The 20,032-nt window shown below is 42.8% G+C and overlaps 1 protein-coding gene across 2 annotated transcripts; it reads right to left on the reverse strand.

Moving 5' to 3' along the window:
• Nucleotides 1-1,025: 1,025 nt before the first annotated feature.
• On the reverse strand, nucleotides 1,026-12,760 carry LOC138981959 (S-adenosylmethionine-dependent methyltransferase Rv2258c-like). Of its 2 annotated transcripts, XM_070355141.1 has the most exons (6): nucleotides 12,628-12,734; nucleotides 7,109-7,195; nucleotides 5,748-5,934; nucleotides 3,976-4,190; nucleotides 3,222-3,332; nucleotides 1,026-1,750 (listed from the first exon to the last, which is right to left on the reverse strand). In XM_070355141.1, exons 2-6 carry the CDS (start codon nucleotides 7,149-7,151, stop codon nucleotides 1,176-1,178), a joined length of 1,131 nt encoding a protein of 376 aa, XP_070211242.1. In that variant the 5' UTR covers nucleotides 7,152-7,195; nucleotides 12,628-12,734; the 3' UTR covers nucleotides 1,026-1,175. The 2 variants fall into 2 exon arrangements, with proteins under 2 accessions (XP_070211242.1, XP_070211243.1); XM_070355142.1 differs by lacking the exon at nucleotides 7,109-7,195 and having other exon boundaries at nucleotides 12,628-12,760.
• Between the last annotated feature and the right edge of the window lie 7,272 nt (nucleotides 12,761-20,032).

Below are 20,032 nucleotides of genomic sequence, written 5' to 3' on the forward strand. Positions count from 1 at the left end.
TCATCGTAATTATCGTGCTGAAAATCTCAAGCGTTTTTTTACGAGTACAAATATCGATGAATTCATTTTTTTTAACAGAGTGACTACAATGAAATATTTTATCATCATCATTATCGTGCTGAAAATCTCAAGCGTTTGCTCATGTGTAAAATTTTTGATGAATTAGTGTTTAAACAGAGTGATTAAACTAAAATATTGTACTATCATTATCGTGCTGAAACTTTCAATCGTTTGTTTACGTGTACAAATATTGATGAATTAATGTTTTAACATAGTGATTTAACTAAAATATTATATCATCATCATCATCGTGCTGAAACTCGTTGTTGACGTTTGTTGACGTGTACACATGTCGAAAATATATGTTTTGACAGAGTGCCTAAAATAAAAGATGTTATAATCATTTTTATTGTATTGACACTTGCCAAAACACTCAAGTGTTTGTGTACGTGTATTTTTAAACGCTGTGCAAGTGAGACAGGCACTTAGGAAAATTTTTAAAAAAGCCATGCATGCCTTTGGTAGCATGAACAAGTTGAATCGAGGTGATGTAAGAGTACTCATTTTAACTGGATATGTTTTTAATGCCAGGACTTGTTGTGCAAAGTATGTTCCATAGAATGATCACCATGTCAGCGTATGTTAGTAATTGCTCTGTGAATTAAGCAATGACATAAAGAGTTAGACAGCATTTTTTTAAATGTCATTTTAGCATTGTATTGATCATTTTTATGTATTTTAAATAATTGTAAAAATGCATAATAGGAATACTTTTTTTAAATTTTTTTATATAAGATACAAGTTTAAACTTTGTTTTATTTCCATATAAAGTGTACCTGAAAGTAAAGTGTGTGTGGTGGGGGTGTGTGAGCGTGCGTGCATGCGTGTGTGTGGTGTGTGTCAGTGTGTGTGTGTGTGTGTGTGTGTGTGTGTGTGTGGGTGTGTGTGTGTGTGTGTGTGTGTGTGTGCGTGTGTGTGCGTGTGTGTGTGTTTGAGTATGACACAAAAACACTTTTGAAAGCGTTCTTCTCCTTCACTTTATTTTCCATATAAATACTATTCTACATGAACAGTTACAATACACATGTGAACAGTAACAATACCGGCATTTATGGAAAAGCAACACAATGATTCCCCCTTTTAAAAACGCAACTCGACTTTCTTCTGTCACTATTTTAACAGGTTTTTTGGCACATGCAGACCGCCATAGGTCCCATGTCTTCTGTCCCTGACCTAGTTAACCCCAACACGTGAAACCCGGCCTTGCCCAACAGATCACGAGCCTTCTCCTCTCCCCAGCACGGGCCCAGAGCTTCCGAGTCGGGCTGCTGGTAGCTCTCGGGAATGCACAAGAACGTGCCCAGAGCATACAGACGTGCAGCGGCCATATTGTTTTTATTTTCAGCAACAAAACTGGAAACAAGCTCATCGACCATGGAGAAGTGACCTCCTGGTTTCAAGGCTTTGAAAACCCCTTTGATGGCTTCTAGAGGATACGGAAGGTCGTGGATGACGTCAAATGCAAACATCCAATCAAATTTCTCCGTCCACGCGTAAGGCACTTTGCAGACGTCGAGGAGGTGAAAGGTCATGTTGGTGAGTCTTTCACCCTCTGCTCGTTGGCGGGCGAGCTGGAGGGGTTGTTCCACCACGTCTGTGACGGTGAAGTGGGACTTGGGGAACATGGCCGCCAGGTGGTGCGCCAGTCTGCCTGTTCCGCAGCCAACTTCTGCTACCTCGATACCGTCATCTGTAGAAATGATAGAATCTGACGTCATGACCTGGAAGGTGCCAGTCTTCTCGCGCAACCCACCATTTTCACTACCACAGACCTGGCTAGTTTTTTGTTGTTGTTACCCTTTATTTATTTTGTATGCATGGGCCAACATTATTTTCCACTTGGACACACACGGCAAAACTCTACAGCCTGGCTGCTTCTGCATGAGTTCTTGAGTGAGAATCATTTGCTGAATTAAGCTCACAGAATGACACCATGATGCCACACAAGACACTCATTCAGCACACAAATATCCCAAGGTGTTGCACAGGATCTAGCCAGGCTGTAGGATTTTGGAATCAGTATAAGGTGAAGGATGCTCTTATTCCATGAGACATTCTGGTGATAATGTGTGATGGTGAAAACGATGGACAACGTTACGAGGACCCGAGCACTAAAACTAAGACAATCAAACTATCGCGAAATCTACTTTAAGAAACTCGCTGCACAAACTGAGCTTTGGTACTGAATTTTTGGTTAAAAAAAAAAGAAGCCAAGTTCTCACCCACTTGCTATCTGTTTATCTAAAACTAGATGAATACCCGCTTCGCCGGGTACGGCTTCGCCGGGAAGAAGTCGAGCCGACTAAAACGGCTGCGCCGGGTACCCGGCGTTGCCGGGTGTACGCCGGCTTCGCCGGCGCACCGCACGAAGGAAGGGAGATAAACGCGCAAAACACTGGAGAAGAGTAATACCCGGCTTCGCCGGGACAGTGACCTTCTAAAAATAGTATAACGGGAATATGGATTGAGCGTTGTCGACAGTGACCTTCTAAAAATAGAAACGGGAATATGGATTGACGCCACACGAAGGAAGGGAGATAAACGCTGAAAACACTGGAGAAGATAAGGAAGAGTTACTGGGAATGGATCCAGAGAAAAACCAAAATCGGTTCAGCGCTGCGCGCTGAGAGTACGTGTTGAAATATCTCATCGACCAGGTTCTGTCCGGGGTGTACCTGAATATGGCCACCAAATTTGAGAGAGATCCATCGAGAACTTTGGCCGTGCATCGCGGACACACACACACACACACACACACACACACACACACACACACACACACACACACACACACACACACACACACACACACACACACACACACACACACACACAAGTCGTATATCTATATATAGAAGTGTATACATTGAGAGCAGAGTGCCTGCAGAAGATATAAGATAGTAAGACGCGAAGTGAACACTGCTCTGGTGATGTCCCATGCCGTGGCTACATATTCATGTCCGGATATAATGCATTTTTCTAACTTGCTTGTAAATATTGGTCATCTTTTATTTGTCCCCTTCTTTTTTCTTTTTGATATTTTTCTTTTGTGACATTGGCAGAAGGCCTAGCTCGACAAACATTCGTTCGTTCGTTCGTTCGTTCGTTCTCTCCACCAAAACTCGCTCCTACACTATGAAATTCCATTAAAAATCCATTACCGAGGAGTTGTTTGATTCCAGGTGTTTTCAGGATAGCCGTGGTGATGTTGTTGGCGCGCAAAACACCCAGCTCATCCAGGGCATTGAACATACTGTTTTCGTAGCGCACACCTGAAATGGCATAGCATCTAAAACAGTCCTTCATAGTCACATTCAAGCAAAAATGTGAAATGTTGTCTTGCTGTAAATTTAAGATAGATATAGGTAGACAGTCATGAGTTTGCTTCAATTATGAGGAATATCAGTGCGAGACTAATACACACACACACACACACACACACACACACACACACACATACTTGGACACACACACTTGGACACACTTGGACACACGCAGACACTCACACATACACAGACAAACACACACTGACACAGACAAACACACTTGGACACACACACTTCGATACACGCAGACACACACACAGACCCCCCACACACACACACACAGACCCACACACACACAGACACACACACATAATTATGCACACACACACTCACACACACACACACACGAACACACGAACACACACACACGAACACACATATATACACACACAAACACACACACACACACACACACACTCACACATACACATACACACACACACACACACTCACACACACGCACACACTCACACACACACACACACACAAACAAACACATCCAAATAGTCATACGTACACACACAAACAAACACATCCAAATAGTCATACGTACACACACAAACAAACACATCCAAATAGTCATACGTACAGCTAGGACCGTCAACATCAAAGCATTCTTTGACGCCAGAAAACTGTCTGGCACACGTGGACACAAGACCACAGAAGGTTCCTGCAGCCTTCAGGGCGTGTCTGTGTGTGTCTGGCACCAGGTAGCGAGCCTCCACCCCGTCCTCGCCCCCCGTCCACTCCTCCAGCTGGACCAGGCCGGCCACTGCCAGCGCGTTCACCACTTCGCGCACATAGCTGGAAGGAGCATCATAATGTCGTTTTACGCCCTTCCGGTGAAACCATTTCGCCTGCCAGTGTCCTTAATGCGGCGAAGTCGACTACTTCGCGAAACTGGCCGCACGGAGCTTCAGCACTGAGTTTTCGGTACAAAAAGACTTCGCGAAGCTGGCCGCACGGAGCTTCAGCACTGATCGGAGTTTTCGGTACAAAAAAGACTTCGCGAAGCTGGCCGCACGGAGCTTCAGCACTGATCGGAGTTTTCGGTACAAAAAAGACTTCGCGAAGCTGGCCGCACGGAGCTTCAGCACTGATCGGAGTTTTCGGTACAAAAAAGACTTCGCGAAGCTGGCCGCACGGAGCTTCAGCACTGATCGGAGTTTTCGGTACAAAAAAGACTTCGCGAAGCTGGCCGCACGGAGCTTCAGCACTGATCGGAGTTTTCGGTACAAAAAAGACTTCGCGAAGCTGGCCGCACGGAGCTTCAGCACTGATCGGAGTTTTCGGTACAAAAAAGACTTCGCGAAGCTGGCCGCACGGAGCTTCAGCACTGATCGGAGTTTTCGGTATTAAAAAGACTTCGCGAAGCTGGCCGCACGGAGCTTCAGCACTGATCGGAGTTTTCGGTACAAAAAAGACTTCGCGAAGCTGGCCGCACGGAGCTTCAGCACTGATCGGAGTTTTCGGTACAAAAAAGACTTCGCGAAGCTGGCCGCACGGAGCTTCGGCACTGATCGGAGTTTTCGGTACAAAAAAGACTTCGCGAAACTGGCCGCACGGAGCTTCAGCACTGAGTTTTCGGTACAAAAAGACTTCGCGAAGTCGACTTCGGGCTGAATTAAGGTCCGCCTTGAGGGGCATGTTCCCGGCTGTTACCCCGACTTTGGATGAGAGACACAAGTGAATGCGTGTTTAGGTGTAATCAGCCACCTGCACTTTTGGCAGAATGACCGAGGTCTTTTACGTGCCACGGTGGTGACACGGCCGGGTGGGACATGGATATCGTCTCTGAGTCTGCACAGAGTCTGGAAGGAGCACGTCAAGTCCGCTAATAGGTATACGTTCTATACATCCACGTTGCTAGGGTACATGTATGGGACATTTTTTAAAGGCCCACTCCGCCTCGTGAAAACAGGTCGCCTCATTGTCTCCGACCTAGCTAGGCTTTTACATGGGTTAATATCATACCTCCACTTGATTACATACCAAACATGAACAGCTTGGCCAGGGGCGGTTTCTGTGCACAGTGGGTGGGTTTTTTTCAGACTGAATACATTTTGTAAAAGGCACTGGCGTCTTTTTCGAAAATTAATTCATAAAACATTCTAAATTACCACACCAAGGTGGTGGTGATTTTTGGTATGTGACCAAGTGGAGAGATAAACTTATCCCAAGTAAAGGCCTGGCCTCATGATGATGATGATGATGATGATGATGATGATGATGATGATGATGATGATGATGATGATGATGATGATGAGTCATGACGACGACGATGATGATGTTGTTATCGGTAAGTCAGTCTCAGTAGCGATACAAGTCAAAACCTGTTTGTGTAGAGGCAGCTCTATTTACCGTTCTTTGAGTTTGCCTTGCTGTGCCAGCTGGTGCGAGGAGAGAGGCCCCTGGGCCTGGCACAGGATGGGAGTGATGCCTGTCTCGTGGGCCATGGCCAGGGCTAGAGACACACTGCCCCAAGTGTACACGTCACGTGTCAACTCTTCGTACGATGACATATCTGTCCGTTGTCCTTGGCTCTGACCTTGAATGTACCAACGACCGGCTGGTTTAAAACGACAGTTTTGATACGAATTTTAAGACCAGCATCCTTTATATATACTACCCGTCATAAAAAAAACTAGGCAGTGGCATTAAGTGCTGATATTTGTAATTGGGCCGTTTATTGGAAAACCAGTAACATGACTCAAAACATTCTTTATCCTACCATAAGGCATATTCAGCAAACAGATGGCATGGCAATGATGGATTAGTGGGTGGTGTTTCAGTGGATTCACTGAAGCAAACCAACACTGACGAGACCCTTCGAAGTTGCAAAACAGCTTGGGGACAATGCAAAGGCACAAGACACCGGTTTGAAGAAATACAAATCACCAGTGTCTTTACCCCCCATATAATGTTCAAGAAAAGGTTCCATAAAGACAACCAAACATGTATGTGTCGGCTTTGTTACGTTATCTTGCTGCAAAAATACTCTAGAAAGAAAAAAACTTGACTAAATATAAAAAGAAACAAATTCCTCTTCTGTAATGTACCGAGTTCAATATCGGGTGCCTGTGGCTCTGACCTTTTTTGGATCTCTTGTTTCGTTTTACCCTTAAAATGTCTATGTAGCTCAACGGTTAGCATACAGCGTTTTCAATCGGCAGGTCGTAGGTTCGATCCCTGTCAGCGCTATATTTTTTTTAAATTTTATTTCATTGTTTCTTTACTCTGCTTTGTTTTGTTTTATTTTACTTTATTCATTTTTATTCCAAAGCATTATTGGTGATCAATTGCAATACTGACCAACGCTCGCCAGCTACTGATTTGGTATTGATCACTGCGCAATTCGTTGCGGCCAACCACAGAAGCAACATGAATCACTGGACCCGAGGCCAGAAGCAACATTACTTGACAACATTTAGTACACTGAACCCCATTTTTAAGACCTCCAAAAATCTGAGAAGTTCAGGTCTTAAAAAGGAGGGAGCCTTAAAAGGAGGTTATGTTTACAGAAGGGATGAACAGAAAGTCTACAAAAGCAAGCCTTTAAAGGGGAGAGGCCTTAAATTGGGGGTGGGGTGGGGTGTCTTAAAAGGGAGGTTTAATTGTACACAAAAACATGGAGAAAAAAAAGTGTTTTAGATGTTGCAAAACATAAGTTTGCAGGGTTAGCATCGAATTACTTCGACAAAATCTGGTGACACTGTACTTACGAACCACAAATCTCGTTACGTGATTGAGTCGCTCATCAGTCATCGTGCTGTTGCCGAAATACAAGTCTTTCTCAGTCTAAGCCTGATCTAGATGGATATATTTCATCAGATGTTATTAAAACACACAAAAAAGTTGACATAATGCCAAGGCATGTTTTATAACTGAAAACATTAACAGCTAGGGAGTTGAGAATAATCCAATCAAAAGAGGGCTGTGGGCAAAACCCGGAGTTTACGAAACCAAAACTATGCACAGACACACTTTTTGAAAATGTCTCTCATAACACCTCTTTGACATTGTGTGTAATACTCTACCTTAACTCAACAGTAAAATCAATGAGAATTTACGGCTTGTAATTGAATTAACTATGCAAGTGAATAATCGCACGCGAAGCCAGTTTAAATTGTTGCACAAGAAAATTGGTTGATGGTTAAAATCAACAAGGGCCCAAGCTGTGTTTTAATAAAAAGAGAAGGGGTACGGAAACATGTTTTGTTTGGGATAAAAGTATTGCACGATATTTGTTTGTTTGTTTGTTCGTTCATGGGCTTAAACTCCCGCGGCTTTTACGTGTATCCCGCCATTTAGGCAGCGGCATACGCCGCTTTCGGGGGAAGCATGCTGGGTATTTTCGTGTTTCTACAACCCACCGAACTCTGACATGGATTACAAGATCTTTTCCGTGCGCACTTGGTCTTGTGCTTGCGTGTACACACGAAAGGGGGATAAGGCAATAGCAGGTCTACACATTAGTAGACCTAGGAAATCGGAACAATCTCCTCCCTTAACCCACCAGGCTGCTGCAGCCGGGATTTGACACCGACCTTCCGATTAGGAGGCCGATATCTTATCCTCTAGGCCACTGCGCCCATCTGCAAAGTATTTCAAACGCCGGTATTATTGTATATACAGTGGTGCCTGTGTTAAAAGGCGAATACCATTTGGACCAGCCATGAGTGATGGAACATTGTACGCGGGGTATCTTGACAGGCACGTTTTAGAAGAAATAATAATAAAAAGTGACAACAAAAGGTGTGTTTTTTAAGCGCGGTGTCCGCAATCTGCATGAAAAAAATATATCTCTTAATTTATCAACAGCGCTCGATCTTTTCTCTACAACCAGAAATGTCTATTTTGTGAAATGCAAAACACACGGCAGTGCTCCGGTAGCTCAGTTGGTAGAGCACTGGACTTGTGATCGGAAGGTCGCAGGTTCGAATTCGGGCCGGGACGGACACGGGTCAACTTTATGTGCAGACCCAGAGACGGAAGCCATGTCCCACCCCCGTGTCATCACAATGGCACGTAAAAGACCTTGGTCATTCTGCCATAAGTGCAGGTGGCTGAATACACCTAAACACGCAGACACCTGGGTAGCGCGACTCCGTTGCTGCTAGCTTTCCACTGGGAGGAAGCGACCCGAATTTCCCAGCGATGGGACAATAAAGTAATGAAAATGAAAATGAAATGAAAATGAAATGAAATGAAATGAAATGAAAATGAAATGAAAATGAAAAAATGAAATGAAATGAAATGAAAATGAAATGAAATGAAAATGAAATGAAAATGAAATGAAAAAAAAAATGAAATGAAAATGAAAAAATGAAAAAATGAAAGGCCCGGTGGCAGACTGTGTCGTTGTGTGAATTAGGTCAGTTCGACCTTCGCTTACCCCGCTTTGCACAAAAAGTAACGTTGCTATCGGCACGGAGCTTTACCGCCTGCTAAGATTTTGTTTGTTTTTTGTTTGTTTGCCGCAGTCACGTAGGCCATCTCGAATTATTATGAGTTATTTCTAATATGCTGACTCACGGTTAGCAAATGATAACAAGACATGTCGAGAAAAAAGATATCAAGCATGAGCCTTTTAGGTGAATGCTGATATCGTTTGTGAGACATGTCTCATGTCTCACCCAGTCCCATTATTCAGTCCTAGCACTAACTCCATAATGCCAGACGCCAGGCGGAGCAGCCACTAGATTGCCAATTTTAAAGTCTTAGGTATGACCCGGCCGGGGTTCGAACCCACGACCTCCCGATCACGGGGCGGACGCCTTACCACTAGGCCACCGTGCCGGTATTACATAAGTATTATCTATACTGCGGAACCTACAACACAGACACCCCCAAAATTTAAATTCACAAAAGCAAGATTCCCGCGTAAAAGTTGAAAAAAAATCAGAACCGGCAGCTAAAACGGAACAAGCTTTGCATGTAATTAAAAAGCACAATTATATCAAATTTTTATTTAAAACAGTCAGTTTTGTTCATCTATCTTGTCTAACAATGACGACAAAAGTCATGGCATGCTGAACGGTGTTGATGTCATTCTTATCAGAAGCCTCAAAAGGTGGTTTTTGAAGTCGTTATATATGATAAAATAATAATAATAAATAACTTTTCTATAGCGCGAGTCCCATCAATTGGCTCCAGGCGCTTTACAAATTCATTATGGAATAAACTAGCACAAATCAACAAGCATACAAAGCATACATTTAACTGAGACATAACACCAAGATCCCAAGCACTAAGCAAAACTTAGCGTACAATGTTAAAAGTACACACACACACACACACACACACACACACACACACACACACACACACACACACACACACACACACACACACACACGCACGCACGCGCACAAAGATACCATTGACAAATAGACCATAAAGCACATGCAGGTATAGAGAGTTCCAAAACAGAATAGAGTTGTGGAGAGTCTACTCAGGATAAGCAAAGGCTTTACGAAACAGGTATGTTTTGAGTTGTGTTTTGAAGGAGGAAAGGCTGCTGGAGTCACGGATAGAACTTGGAAGCGAGTTCCAGACGGTCGGAATCTGGTACCTAAAGGTTCTTTCACCGAAGGTCTTGGTCCTGGTTTTGGGGATGCGAAGGAGTTTTTCAGAGGAGGATCTGAGAGAACGGGATGGCTCGTAGATACTGAGGGAATGGGACAAATAGGGGGGAAGTGATTTCTCAAAACAGCGGTACCCTAACAGAGCCAGCTTGTACTCGATTCTATACTTCATAGGAAGCCAGTGAAGGGTGGTAAGTAGGGGAGTGACATGGTCTTTCTTAGACTTCTGCAGAATGAGCCTTGCAGCACTGTTCTGGACTCTCTGTAAGCGATCAAGTTCTTCAGTGGGGAGGCCGGCAAGCAATGAGTTGCAGTAGTCAAGTCGACTCAGGATCAAAGAGGAGACAAGTTGAACAGTGGCTTGGAGTGTCAGGAATGATCTGACAGAGGAAATCTTGCGCAACTCAAAAAAGGCACATTTACAAACAAAACTAATGTGTTTTTGCATTGTCAGAGCAGAGTCCAGGTACACGCCTAGGTCCTTAACAGCGGTTTGGAAGACAATCTAAGTGACGCCTATTGTCAGGGAAGTTCAGTCAATCTGATTTAAAGCATGCCTTGAGCCTGACAGCATCACCTCAGTTTTTGAGTCATTCAGCTTGAGTTTATTGTCTATCATCCAGTCTTTAACTGACTCAATGCAGCGCTCAGTGTTTTTAACCACTTTTGGAAAATCACTGGGGGGAGCAGAATCCTCTATTTGGGTGTCGTCGGCATACTTGTGGTGTTCGCAGCCATGCCTCGAGATGACGTCAGATAGGTCCTGTGTGTATAGAGTAAACAGAACCGGGCCTAGAACAGAGCCCTGAGGTACTCCGTGCTTCAGGGGAACAGGGGATGATTCTTTTTGACCTATTTGTACTCTTTGAAAGCGTTCAGAGAGATATGATACGAACCACTGGAAGGCTTTGTCGGCAATTCCAAACGTGAACTGTAGTCTCTTTAGGAGGACGTCGTGGTCGATGGTGTCAAATGCCGCCGAGAGGTCCAAGAGTGCGAGCACAGACACTTCCTTGTTGTCAGCACTGGTCAGCAGCTTGTCAGTTACGTAAAGAAGAGCGGTTTCTGTGCTATGATTTTTCTTGTATGCGGACTGATGGACGTCCAAAAGATCATTACTCAGCAGATGTTCTTGGAGCTGCGCTAGCACACACTTTTCTAACAGCTTGGTCAGAAAGGGTAAGTTTGAAATGGGTCTATAGTTCTTTAAGCACTCCGTGTCTAGGCCTGGCTTTTTTAGAAGTGGTGTTATGACTGCCTCTTTAAACTGTGCAGGCACAGACCCAGACTGAAGAGAAAGGTTTAAGATTCTCGTTACAACAGGAACAAGAAAATCCAGGCAAGTTTTCATGAGTGACGTGGGAATGGGGTCAAGTGTGCAGGATTTTGAAGCACATTTTGAGATAAGTTCAAAAACAAACTTCTCAGAAACAGGGCTAAACCGTGTAAGGGGGGTCCCTGAAAATGCGGCGAAGGACATTTGTGTTTTGGATGAGTCGAGACCTTTGCGAATGTCAGAGATCTTCTGGTCAAAGAAATTGCTGAAAGTCTCGGGGAGTTCTGATGGGGGAATCAATTTAGGGAGGGCAGTGGCTTTCTTCTTCGCGAATAGCTCATCTGTTACAGAGAACAGAGCCTTGGTGTCTTTGCACTCAGCGAGGCGGGATGTATAGTATTCCTGCTTGGCACTGGTGTGGAGAGCTTTGATGTCGTCAAGCTGTTGACGATAAATCTGACGGTGAACTGTCAGGCCTGACGTTCTCCATAACCTCTCCCACTTGCGTACGAGCCGTTTGTGGTCCTTTATATTTATATGACAAAAACGGTATGTTTCAGACGGGCGCAGTGGCGTGGTGGTAAGACGTCGGCCTTCTAATCGGGAGGTCGTGAGTTCGAATCCCTGTCGCTGCCGTCTGTTGGGTTAAGAGTGGAGATTTTTCCGATCTCCCAGGTCAACTGATGTGCAGACCTGCTAGTGACTTAACCCCCTTCGTTTGTACACGCAAGCACAAGACCAAGTGCGCACGGGAAAGATCCTGTAATCATGTCAGAGTTCGGTGGGTTATGCACAAAAATGCCCAGCATGCCTCCCCCGAAATCGGCGTATGCTGAGTGAATGGCGGGGTAAAAACGGTCATACACGTAAAAACCCACTCGTGCTAAAAACATGAGTGAACGTGGGAGTCTAAGCCCATGAAGGAAGAAGAAGAAGGTACATTTCAGTGTTGTGCTAAGAAAAGTCGTAAAGATACACAATTGGGCCCAATAGCATATTTATCCTATATGATTACACATATTTAAAAATAATCACCCTACCCCCACCCCCCAAGCGCAATGAAACACGTTTTGGAATTAATTTGTTTTTTTCGTTTTTTAAGTTACTAATATAAGTCCGTTGGACAGTTGATCATTTTCATCTATGAAATTTAAACAGTCGGCCAAGGTTCAAGTTGCTATCTATTTCTGTTATTCGAAGGTAATCGCGCCATGTGCCTGTGGCATGCCCAATGTAGGTAAACCAGATTAAAAGACGCGGAGAGCTTAATTGCTTCTTTACGTCGACAGGGGGACAGAAGTGTATAATATCGTACGGCAAGTAAAGTGTAAATAGTTTAGTTTGAAAGTAACGTGAAAACACATTCATGTATAGTTACCTTCTTTGAAACCTGTGCTGCGCGCCCTGTGACACTCACGCCAAAGTCCAGCTGCTTCCTCGTCGGTCCGTTATATTTTTCCTTTCGGTGTCAGTCGGCCAATGCCAAGGTCTCCTGTCATAGGCAAATGACGTGTAACGCTACTTAATCATTAACTTAAAGGCACACTCAGCTTCGCGTGAACCATTAGTTTCTGGTCACAGACACTGCCATGCTTTCACACCCTTTCGTTTAAACACTCACCACTTGAGAACATCTTAAGTGCCCTTCGTAAAGAGCGAGCATTTGTCAAAGAATTTATTTTTGAATGGCCAGCCGGATTGTCTAGTACCACAATCGGACGCCTCGTTTTGGCGCTAGAACTAACTTTTAAAATCTAAATGAAAATTGACAGCTTGTAGCACAAAATAATATTCTTCAATCATAAAAGATTTCTTTTTTCATCAAGACAAGATCAGTACAACTCGAAGTTTTGAAAGTTTGAAAAAAGGGCGCCCGATACACGTCCCGCAAAGTCGTGTGTCCCCAAGCAGACGAATATTCTGCATATCGCTTGCTTCTTTGAAGCCAACCTCCGCCGATAAGTTTGTATGACTCGCAGTCGTTTATTGCATTTTAGATTCAGAGGTACACAATAACGTGCTATTGCAGATACGGCGAGTCGCATTGAAATCACAAACTGACGATGAAATTGTGAAAAAAGGAAAGTGTGTGACACGGGTCCACGATGCCTCAGGGGTAAAATAAACCATGAAATCTGGTGTGTGATTTACGCAAGCTAAATAGCCATTCATGACGAACTGTGTCATTTATGCTGTTAATTGCAAGCGTGTTCCATAAGCTTAGAACTGTTTTTTTTTTGTTAAGATTAAAATTGGTTTGTAAACCATTTGAGACAGACTGGGGCTTTTATGATATCCGACAACAATAGACCCTGACAATCGACATCGCTATTTGCTAATATTTTGTCTGTGATCATTTCAGAATGTGTTGAAAAAAGTGTGAAAAAAAATGAGAGAAATCAATCGGACAGATTTTATGATACAGAATTTTGAATATGACTCATGGCATGCCAAGATTCAGATAAACGAGGGTTGGGTAATTGGATGGGGTATCGGACCGGTCCATTACAACCACAGGACCTATTTTAAAAGTGGTATTAACCTTGATCTACGTTTGTTGTAATGATGTGTTTTTATTTGAATTATTGTAACGTGTCTTTCCGTTGTGGCTGGAAATAGCTTAATTACGTGACGTTTTGTAGGCTAAAATTCGAGCAGTTTTTCAATTGAACATATTTCCAGGAGCATCCGATCGATTTTAACCATCACACGAGGCCGACCACATTCCCCACCGTCACATATGAAAACATCAAAACAATTGACCGTGACATTTTGACAACAACCTGCAAAACGTACCATTACCCACATGTTGAACAATGGCGTGTCAACTGATTGCGGCTATATCGTTCGTACACCGGATGTTTCCGTTCATACAGTACAGCGTCATATTCGGCACTTGGTCGAGGAAAACAATTACGTTAAATCGTGTGGGAAGTGCACTTTTGCGATATTGCAATAATAAGGTAGAAAATTGGTTGGGCTGTGTGTACAATAAATATCAATCAATCAATCAATCAATCAATCAATGACGCTTATATCGCGCATATTCCGTGGGTACAGTTCTAGGCGCTCTGCAGTGATGCCGTGTGAGATGAAATTTTATACGGCCAGTAGATTGCAGCCATTTCGGCGCATATTTACCTTTCACGGCCTATTATTCCAAGTCACACGGGTATAGGTAGACAATTATTAACTGTGCCTAAGCAATTTTGCCAGGAAAGACCCTTTTGTCAATCGTGGGATCTTTAACGTGCACACCCAATGTAGTGTTACACGGGGGGAGGGTTCGGACACCGAAGAGAGTCTGCACACAAAGTTGACTCTGAAATAAATTTCCGCCGAACCTGGGATCGAACTCACGCTGACAGCGGCCAACTGAATACAAATCCAGCGCGCTACCAACTGAGCTATATCCCCGCCCCAATACCAAGGTGCTAGTCGACCTGATGATTACACACGCGGGTCAAACGTGGCAGCATTGCATGCTTTTTCCACATTGTCTTATTTTCTCGCTCTGTAATCTAAACTCAATCAATCAATCAATATGAGGCTTATATCGCGCGTATTCCGTGGGTACAGTTCTAAGCGCAGGGATTTTTTAATATTTTTTATGCAATTTATATCGCGCACATATTCAAGGCGCAGGGATTTATTTATGCCGTGTGAGATGGAATTTTTTACACAATACATCACGCATTCACATCGGCCAGCAGATCGCAGCCATTTCGGCGCATATCCTACTTTTTCACGGCCTATTATTCCAAGTCACACGGGTATTTTGGTGGACATTTTTATCTATGCCTATACAATTTTGCCAGGAAAGACCCTTTTGTCAATCGTGGGATCTTTAACGTGCACACCTCAATGTAGTGTACACGAAGGGACCTCGGTTTTTCGTCTCATCCGAAAGACTAGCACCCACCACCTAGGTTAGGAAAGGGGGGAGAAAATTGCTAACGCCCTGACCCAGGGTCGAACTCGCAACCTCTCGCTTCCGAGCGCAAGTGCGTTACCACTCGACCCCTGATTTGCACATGAGCACCAAAAGCATTGCCTGCTATGACATTTCGCTTGAACAGAAGTTTATAAAAAACCATGGCTTTTGTACAATAACTTGTTTTTTGACAACATGCCGATTGCGTTCGTACGCCATGATTCAGTACAAACAAGTGAACCTTTTCCCGTTCATACAATTAGTGTTTCCGTTCATACACATTCGTTAAATCAGGAAGAAACAGGCCCCCACTACAAGTTATGTGTTTTTCAATGGTCGTCAGATAGCACAAAAAAAAACGCCTACGAGTGATATTGGACCTATGTGAGCCATAAAAAGTATTGAATTTGAATGAGGCGGAGTGGGCCTTTGAATAACAATCAGTTCTTCACGGAATTTTAAAGTTATGTTGAAATGCAGTCCCTTTCGTACCCTCTCCCCATGACCACAATTCATTGTTCTTCTGGATTACTTTATTCATGTCACGTCCGCCATCATGATTATTTGCGTAATCAGTGTTGTGTTTTTTTGTATCATGTACAATAAGCCTTTGCTTGAGTTCGAATCCTAGTCAGTTGCTTACTGTTACCGATTTTTTTCTTGTTATGCACCTATTTCGAATACCGTTATGTCTTATGATTCAATCTGAATGTCAAAGGCTACTTGGTAAAATTTAAAAGAAATAGCTTTTAAAACGCGGTTTCCACAGTGCTGCCTCAACTTATTAGGGGAAGGGCTCCTAATATGGACCGCTTTTTGTTTCATGCTGATAACTAGCTTGTTTTCTTGCCAAGAAGTTTCTTTTGTGTTTGGTATTCCTTCTCTCTTAGGTTAATCGTTAGGCCTAATTAGAGTAAATAGCTTTGATAGACATTCAGCCAAAATTAAATACAGAAAAAAAATCACGAATGGTCCATATTAGGAGCCTGGGCGCCTAATATGGACCAGTGGAGAGGCCTTCACGAATCACTGTAAAAAAGTCCCCTATACTTCAAAATAACATGATACAACTTAGTGTGCAAGTCAGACAAAATAAAATATGCTTTAGATTTATCTGTTTTGGGTTGATGAGAGAGTGAAAATAAGTGAAATTATCAACTTCCACGAAAAGAAGACTATTTGTTATATTTTTTGGAAATCTGGAGGGCTAGTTATAGGTTATTTTCAGCCGCTTCCAAAAGAATTAATGAAACTAGCCTTTAGCTTTTAGTTTCTTCGATTTGTTGAAGGTGGTCCATATAAGGGGACTCACATATACTTTGAGATTTTGCTATTATTTTTTGTTTGCAGTAAAAACTCGGGATCAACACTGCTAAAATGTAACAAATACGGTCTTTGCTGTCATATAGCAAGTTTTGTGTGATGAAAGGTTTGGCTGTGGACAGAAACGAGTCCGTTTTAGGCGGCAAATTTAGAGTGAACGCTGCCAAAAGTGACAAAAAGAGAAAAAGCCTAACAGTTTTGAGGTTTGTGTTTCTGCATGTGCAAGTTATCCAGAGAGGGTAAATCAGTACAGCGAATGAAATTGTTTTGAGCGCTCTAGCGCCGTTAGTTTGTCAGAACTGGAGGTGGTCCATATTAGGAGCCGGTCCATATTAGGAGCCCTTCCCCTACAACTTAGAAATTTAATTATGACTTCACTGAAAAAGGGCCATAAAAATCGAGAAAGGCGGCACAAGAAAATAACCTCAAGAAAGTGAATCATTTGCAGTGCCAAAAAACAAATATGTTTTTCAGGCTTTGATATCTGCTTTCCACAAACAGACACAAGCACACACAAACTGCTAAAATAATGTAATTCTCGATCTCCCGCGGCCCCAATGAAAACTAATCATTGTAAAATAAAGGGATCAGGTCGCGGGCATGTGGTGAGACTCAAACCAACCAGACAAGTGAAACAAATTAAAGAAGTAAGCGCTTTAAATGCATACGACATAAGTATGCAATAGAAGTAAGAGTTATGCGGAAACAATCTCCCAGCACCTGAGAGAATAACAAGTCGCGTAAGGCGAAAATACAACATTTAGTCAAGCTCAGTCGAACTCACAGAATGAAACTGAACGCATTGCGTTTTTTTCCGCAAGAACGTACACTCGTAGCATCGTCTGTCCACCGCTCGTGGCAAAGGCAGTGAAATTAACAATCCAGAAAAGCGCGGTAGCGGTTGTGCTGAGGAGGAAAGCACGCTTTTCTATATCTCTATTCTTTTTAACTCTCTGAACGTGTTTTTAATCCAAACATATCATATCTATATGTTTTTGGAATCAGGAACGGACAAGGAATAAGATGAACTTGTTTTTAAATCGATTTTGGAAATTTAATTTTAATCATAATATTTATATTTTTAATTTTCAGAGCTTGTTTTTAATTCGAATATAACATTATAAGATGTTTGATGGTTTGTTGACAGACCAGCTTTTTTGTCTGTCCGAGGGGGAGCATATCGTCTTTTAGTGTTTCATATTTATTGACCAAGGCCGAAGGCCGCGGTCAATAAATATGAAACAAAAGTCGATATGCCCCCCGAGGACCGACAAAAAAGCTGGTCTGTCAACAAACCATCAAACATCGTTTTTGTCATCATTTTGGTAGTGAGAAAACAAGTGCACAATCAACCCAGGGAGCCATGCTTTGAAACACGGGTCCCGTGCTGATAACCACACGGGTCCCGGTTTGATAACCACTGGCAATCAAAGATGGCGTGTGAAAGCAACTTTCTGTGTTTTTGAGTTCATTAAATGAGTTGGGATGAATATGTCAGGTTTGAGGATGCACATTTCTGTAGCCGGGTTCATCTCGGTATTCCACCCCCTCCGCTTTCTGTTGTAAATATTAAGCTGAGCACGGTGATCGAATGTGGAAGCTACGTTTGGTCAAAGGTCACAGAAGATTTGCGTCGTGCAGCGAAGGAAAGAATCGCGATCTTGTTTCCGACTCGGTACCTCTTTGTTTTTCATTAGACCTGTCATTCTGCTTGCTCGGCTTTGTTAGATGTTTGCATATCGTGTTGCTATTTTCTTTGCTTTTATTATTGTTTCTTACTTGTGCTTCGTTTATCGATACAACGTCTTGTGCACGGGTCAAAATGTGTGTGTCAGGTGTCGTTTTACTTGAACTTGACGTTCGTGTTTCTCCGAACGTCTGTGTATCGAAACACAGATACACGCACTCCGTGACTTTGTAAGAAGACATAACATATCGGTAGGTTTCATTTGTTTGTGACGAATTTATTGAAGTAGTTTTGTTTTTTTGTTTACTTTTGCCAGTTTGCCAGTTGGTTTTTGGAACTTTGCAAAGCAGTGTCTTGTCGTCTGTTTAGGTCTGGGGAAACGCCAATGAAAAGAGCCGAAGAATCCTCGAGCGTTTCTATTGGGTTTGCTTTTGATTATCCATGTAATAGGGCTTCCTGCAACTATGGTAACCGGGGATTTATTCCCCGGGGAACATGAGATTTATTTCCCAGGTGCTTGTGAATGAAAACTCGTGAAAATGATGACAAATTTATATGTTTTTGGAATCAGAAAATGATGAAGAATACGATAAACGTAATTTTGGATCGTTTTATAACAAAATAATTTTAATTACAATTTTTAGATTTTTAATGACCAAAGTCATGAATTAATTTGTAAGCCTCCAAGCTGAAATGCAATACCAAAGTTCGGCCTTCGTCGAAGATTGCTTGGCCAAAATTTCAATCAATTTGATTGAAAAATGAGGGTGTGACAGTGCCGCCTCAACTTTTACAAAATGCCGGAAATGACGTCATCAAAGACATTTATCGAAAAAATGAAAAATTGTTCTGGGGATATCATACCCAGGAACTCTCATGAAATATTTCAGAAAGATCGGTCCAGTAGTTTACTCTGAATCGCTCTACACACACACACACACAGACACACACAGACACAGACACAGACACACACACATACACACACACACACACACACACACACACACACACACACACACACACATACACCACGACCCTCGTCTCGATTCCCCCCTCTATGTTAAAACATTTAGTCAAAACTTGAGTCAAGCAGTATGTAAGAAACTTGCATTCTCCCAGTAAGCCCCACGTTGCAAGCCCCTGGAGCAAATTTTTGATTAGTGCTTTTGTGAACAAGAAACAATTGACAAGTGGCTCTATCCCATCTCCCCCCCTTTCCCCGTCGCGATATAACCTTCGTGGTTGAAAACGACGTTAAACGTTAAATAAATAAATAAATAAATAAAGAAAGAAAGTCAAAACTTGACTAAATGTAACAAGCATTGAAATGGAGTACAAGCGACTTTCATCCTCACACTGACACTGTCAAAGAATGATGTTCGAAAGTCGTGCAACTTCATATGGGCCTATAGTAACTGACACTCAGTCAACTGACCGACGGCTAAAGTCACACGAGGGACGAGATGAATAGTGTGGAAAAGAAATCAGTGTTATACATTGTTCAGTCAAATGCCGTGTGCCTGTGCTCGCGACTGGTCAGTTATTTGCTGAGAAATATTGTCAAAACCCTTCGTTCATTGCTCTGCGATAGCCCGTCTAAGTCCGAATAAAACACAAAGAGTCACGTTCTTTACACAAACAAATTTTAAAGGCAAGAAAGACATATATAAGAAAGACCTAAGAACAATGGCAATGGCCAATGCTTTGTTGTGAGGCTTGCGGCCACGTTCGACAATCCCAGGCAGAAGAGAACGGCAGGGTAAAGGCCATTCGCCAATGGTTTCCACTCTTTCTCTACGCCACACAAGTTCGTCCAATCAGAGACGCGTTGAGAAATCA

The sequence above is a fragment of the Littorina saxatilis genome, linkage group LG12 (genome assembly GCF_037325665.1).
Source record: "Littorina saxatilis isolate snail1 linkage group LG12, US_GU_Lsax_2.0, whole genome shotgun sequence".
NCBI classification, from domain to species: Eukaryota; Metazoa; Mollusca; class Gastropoda; order Littorinimorpha; family Littorinidae; genus Littorina; species Littorina saxatilis.

Excerpts from the sequence above, each read along its gene's own strand:
- LOC138981959 (XM_070355141.1), bottom strand. The coding sequence starts at position 7,151 with ATGACTGATGAGCGACTCAATCACGTAACGAGATTTGTGGTTC. Across the intron at positions 5,935-7,108 it reads CGTAACGAGATTTGTGGTTC|GTCAGAGCCAAGGACAACGG; the intron begins GTAAGTACAGTG and ends GGTACATTCAAG. Across the intron at positions 1,751-3,221 it reads TGGAATCAAACAACTCCTCG|ATGACGGTATCGAGGTAGCA; the intron begins GTAATGGATTTT and ends TCATTTCTACAG.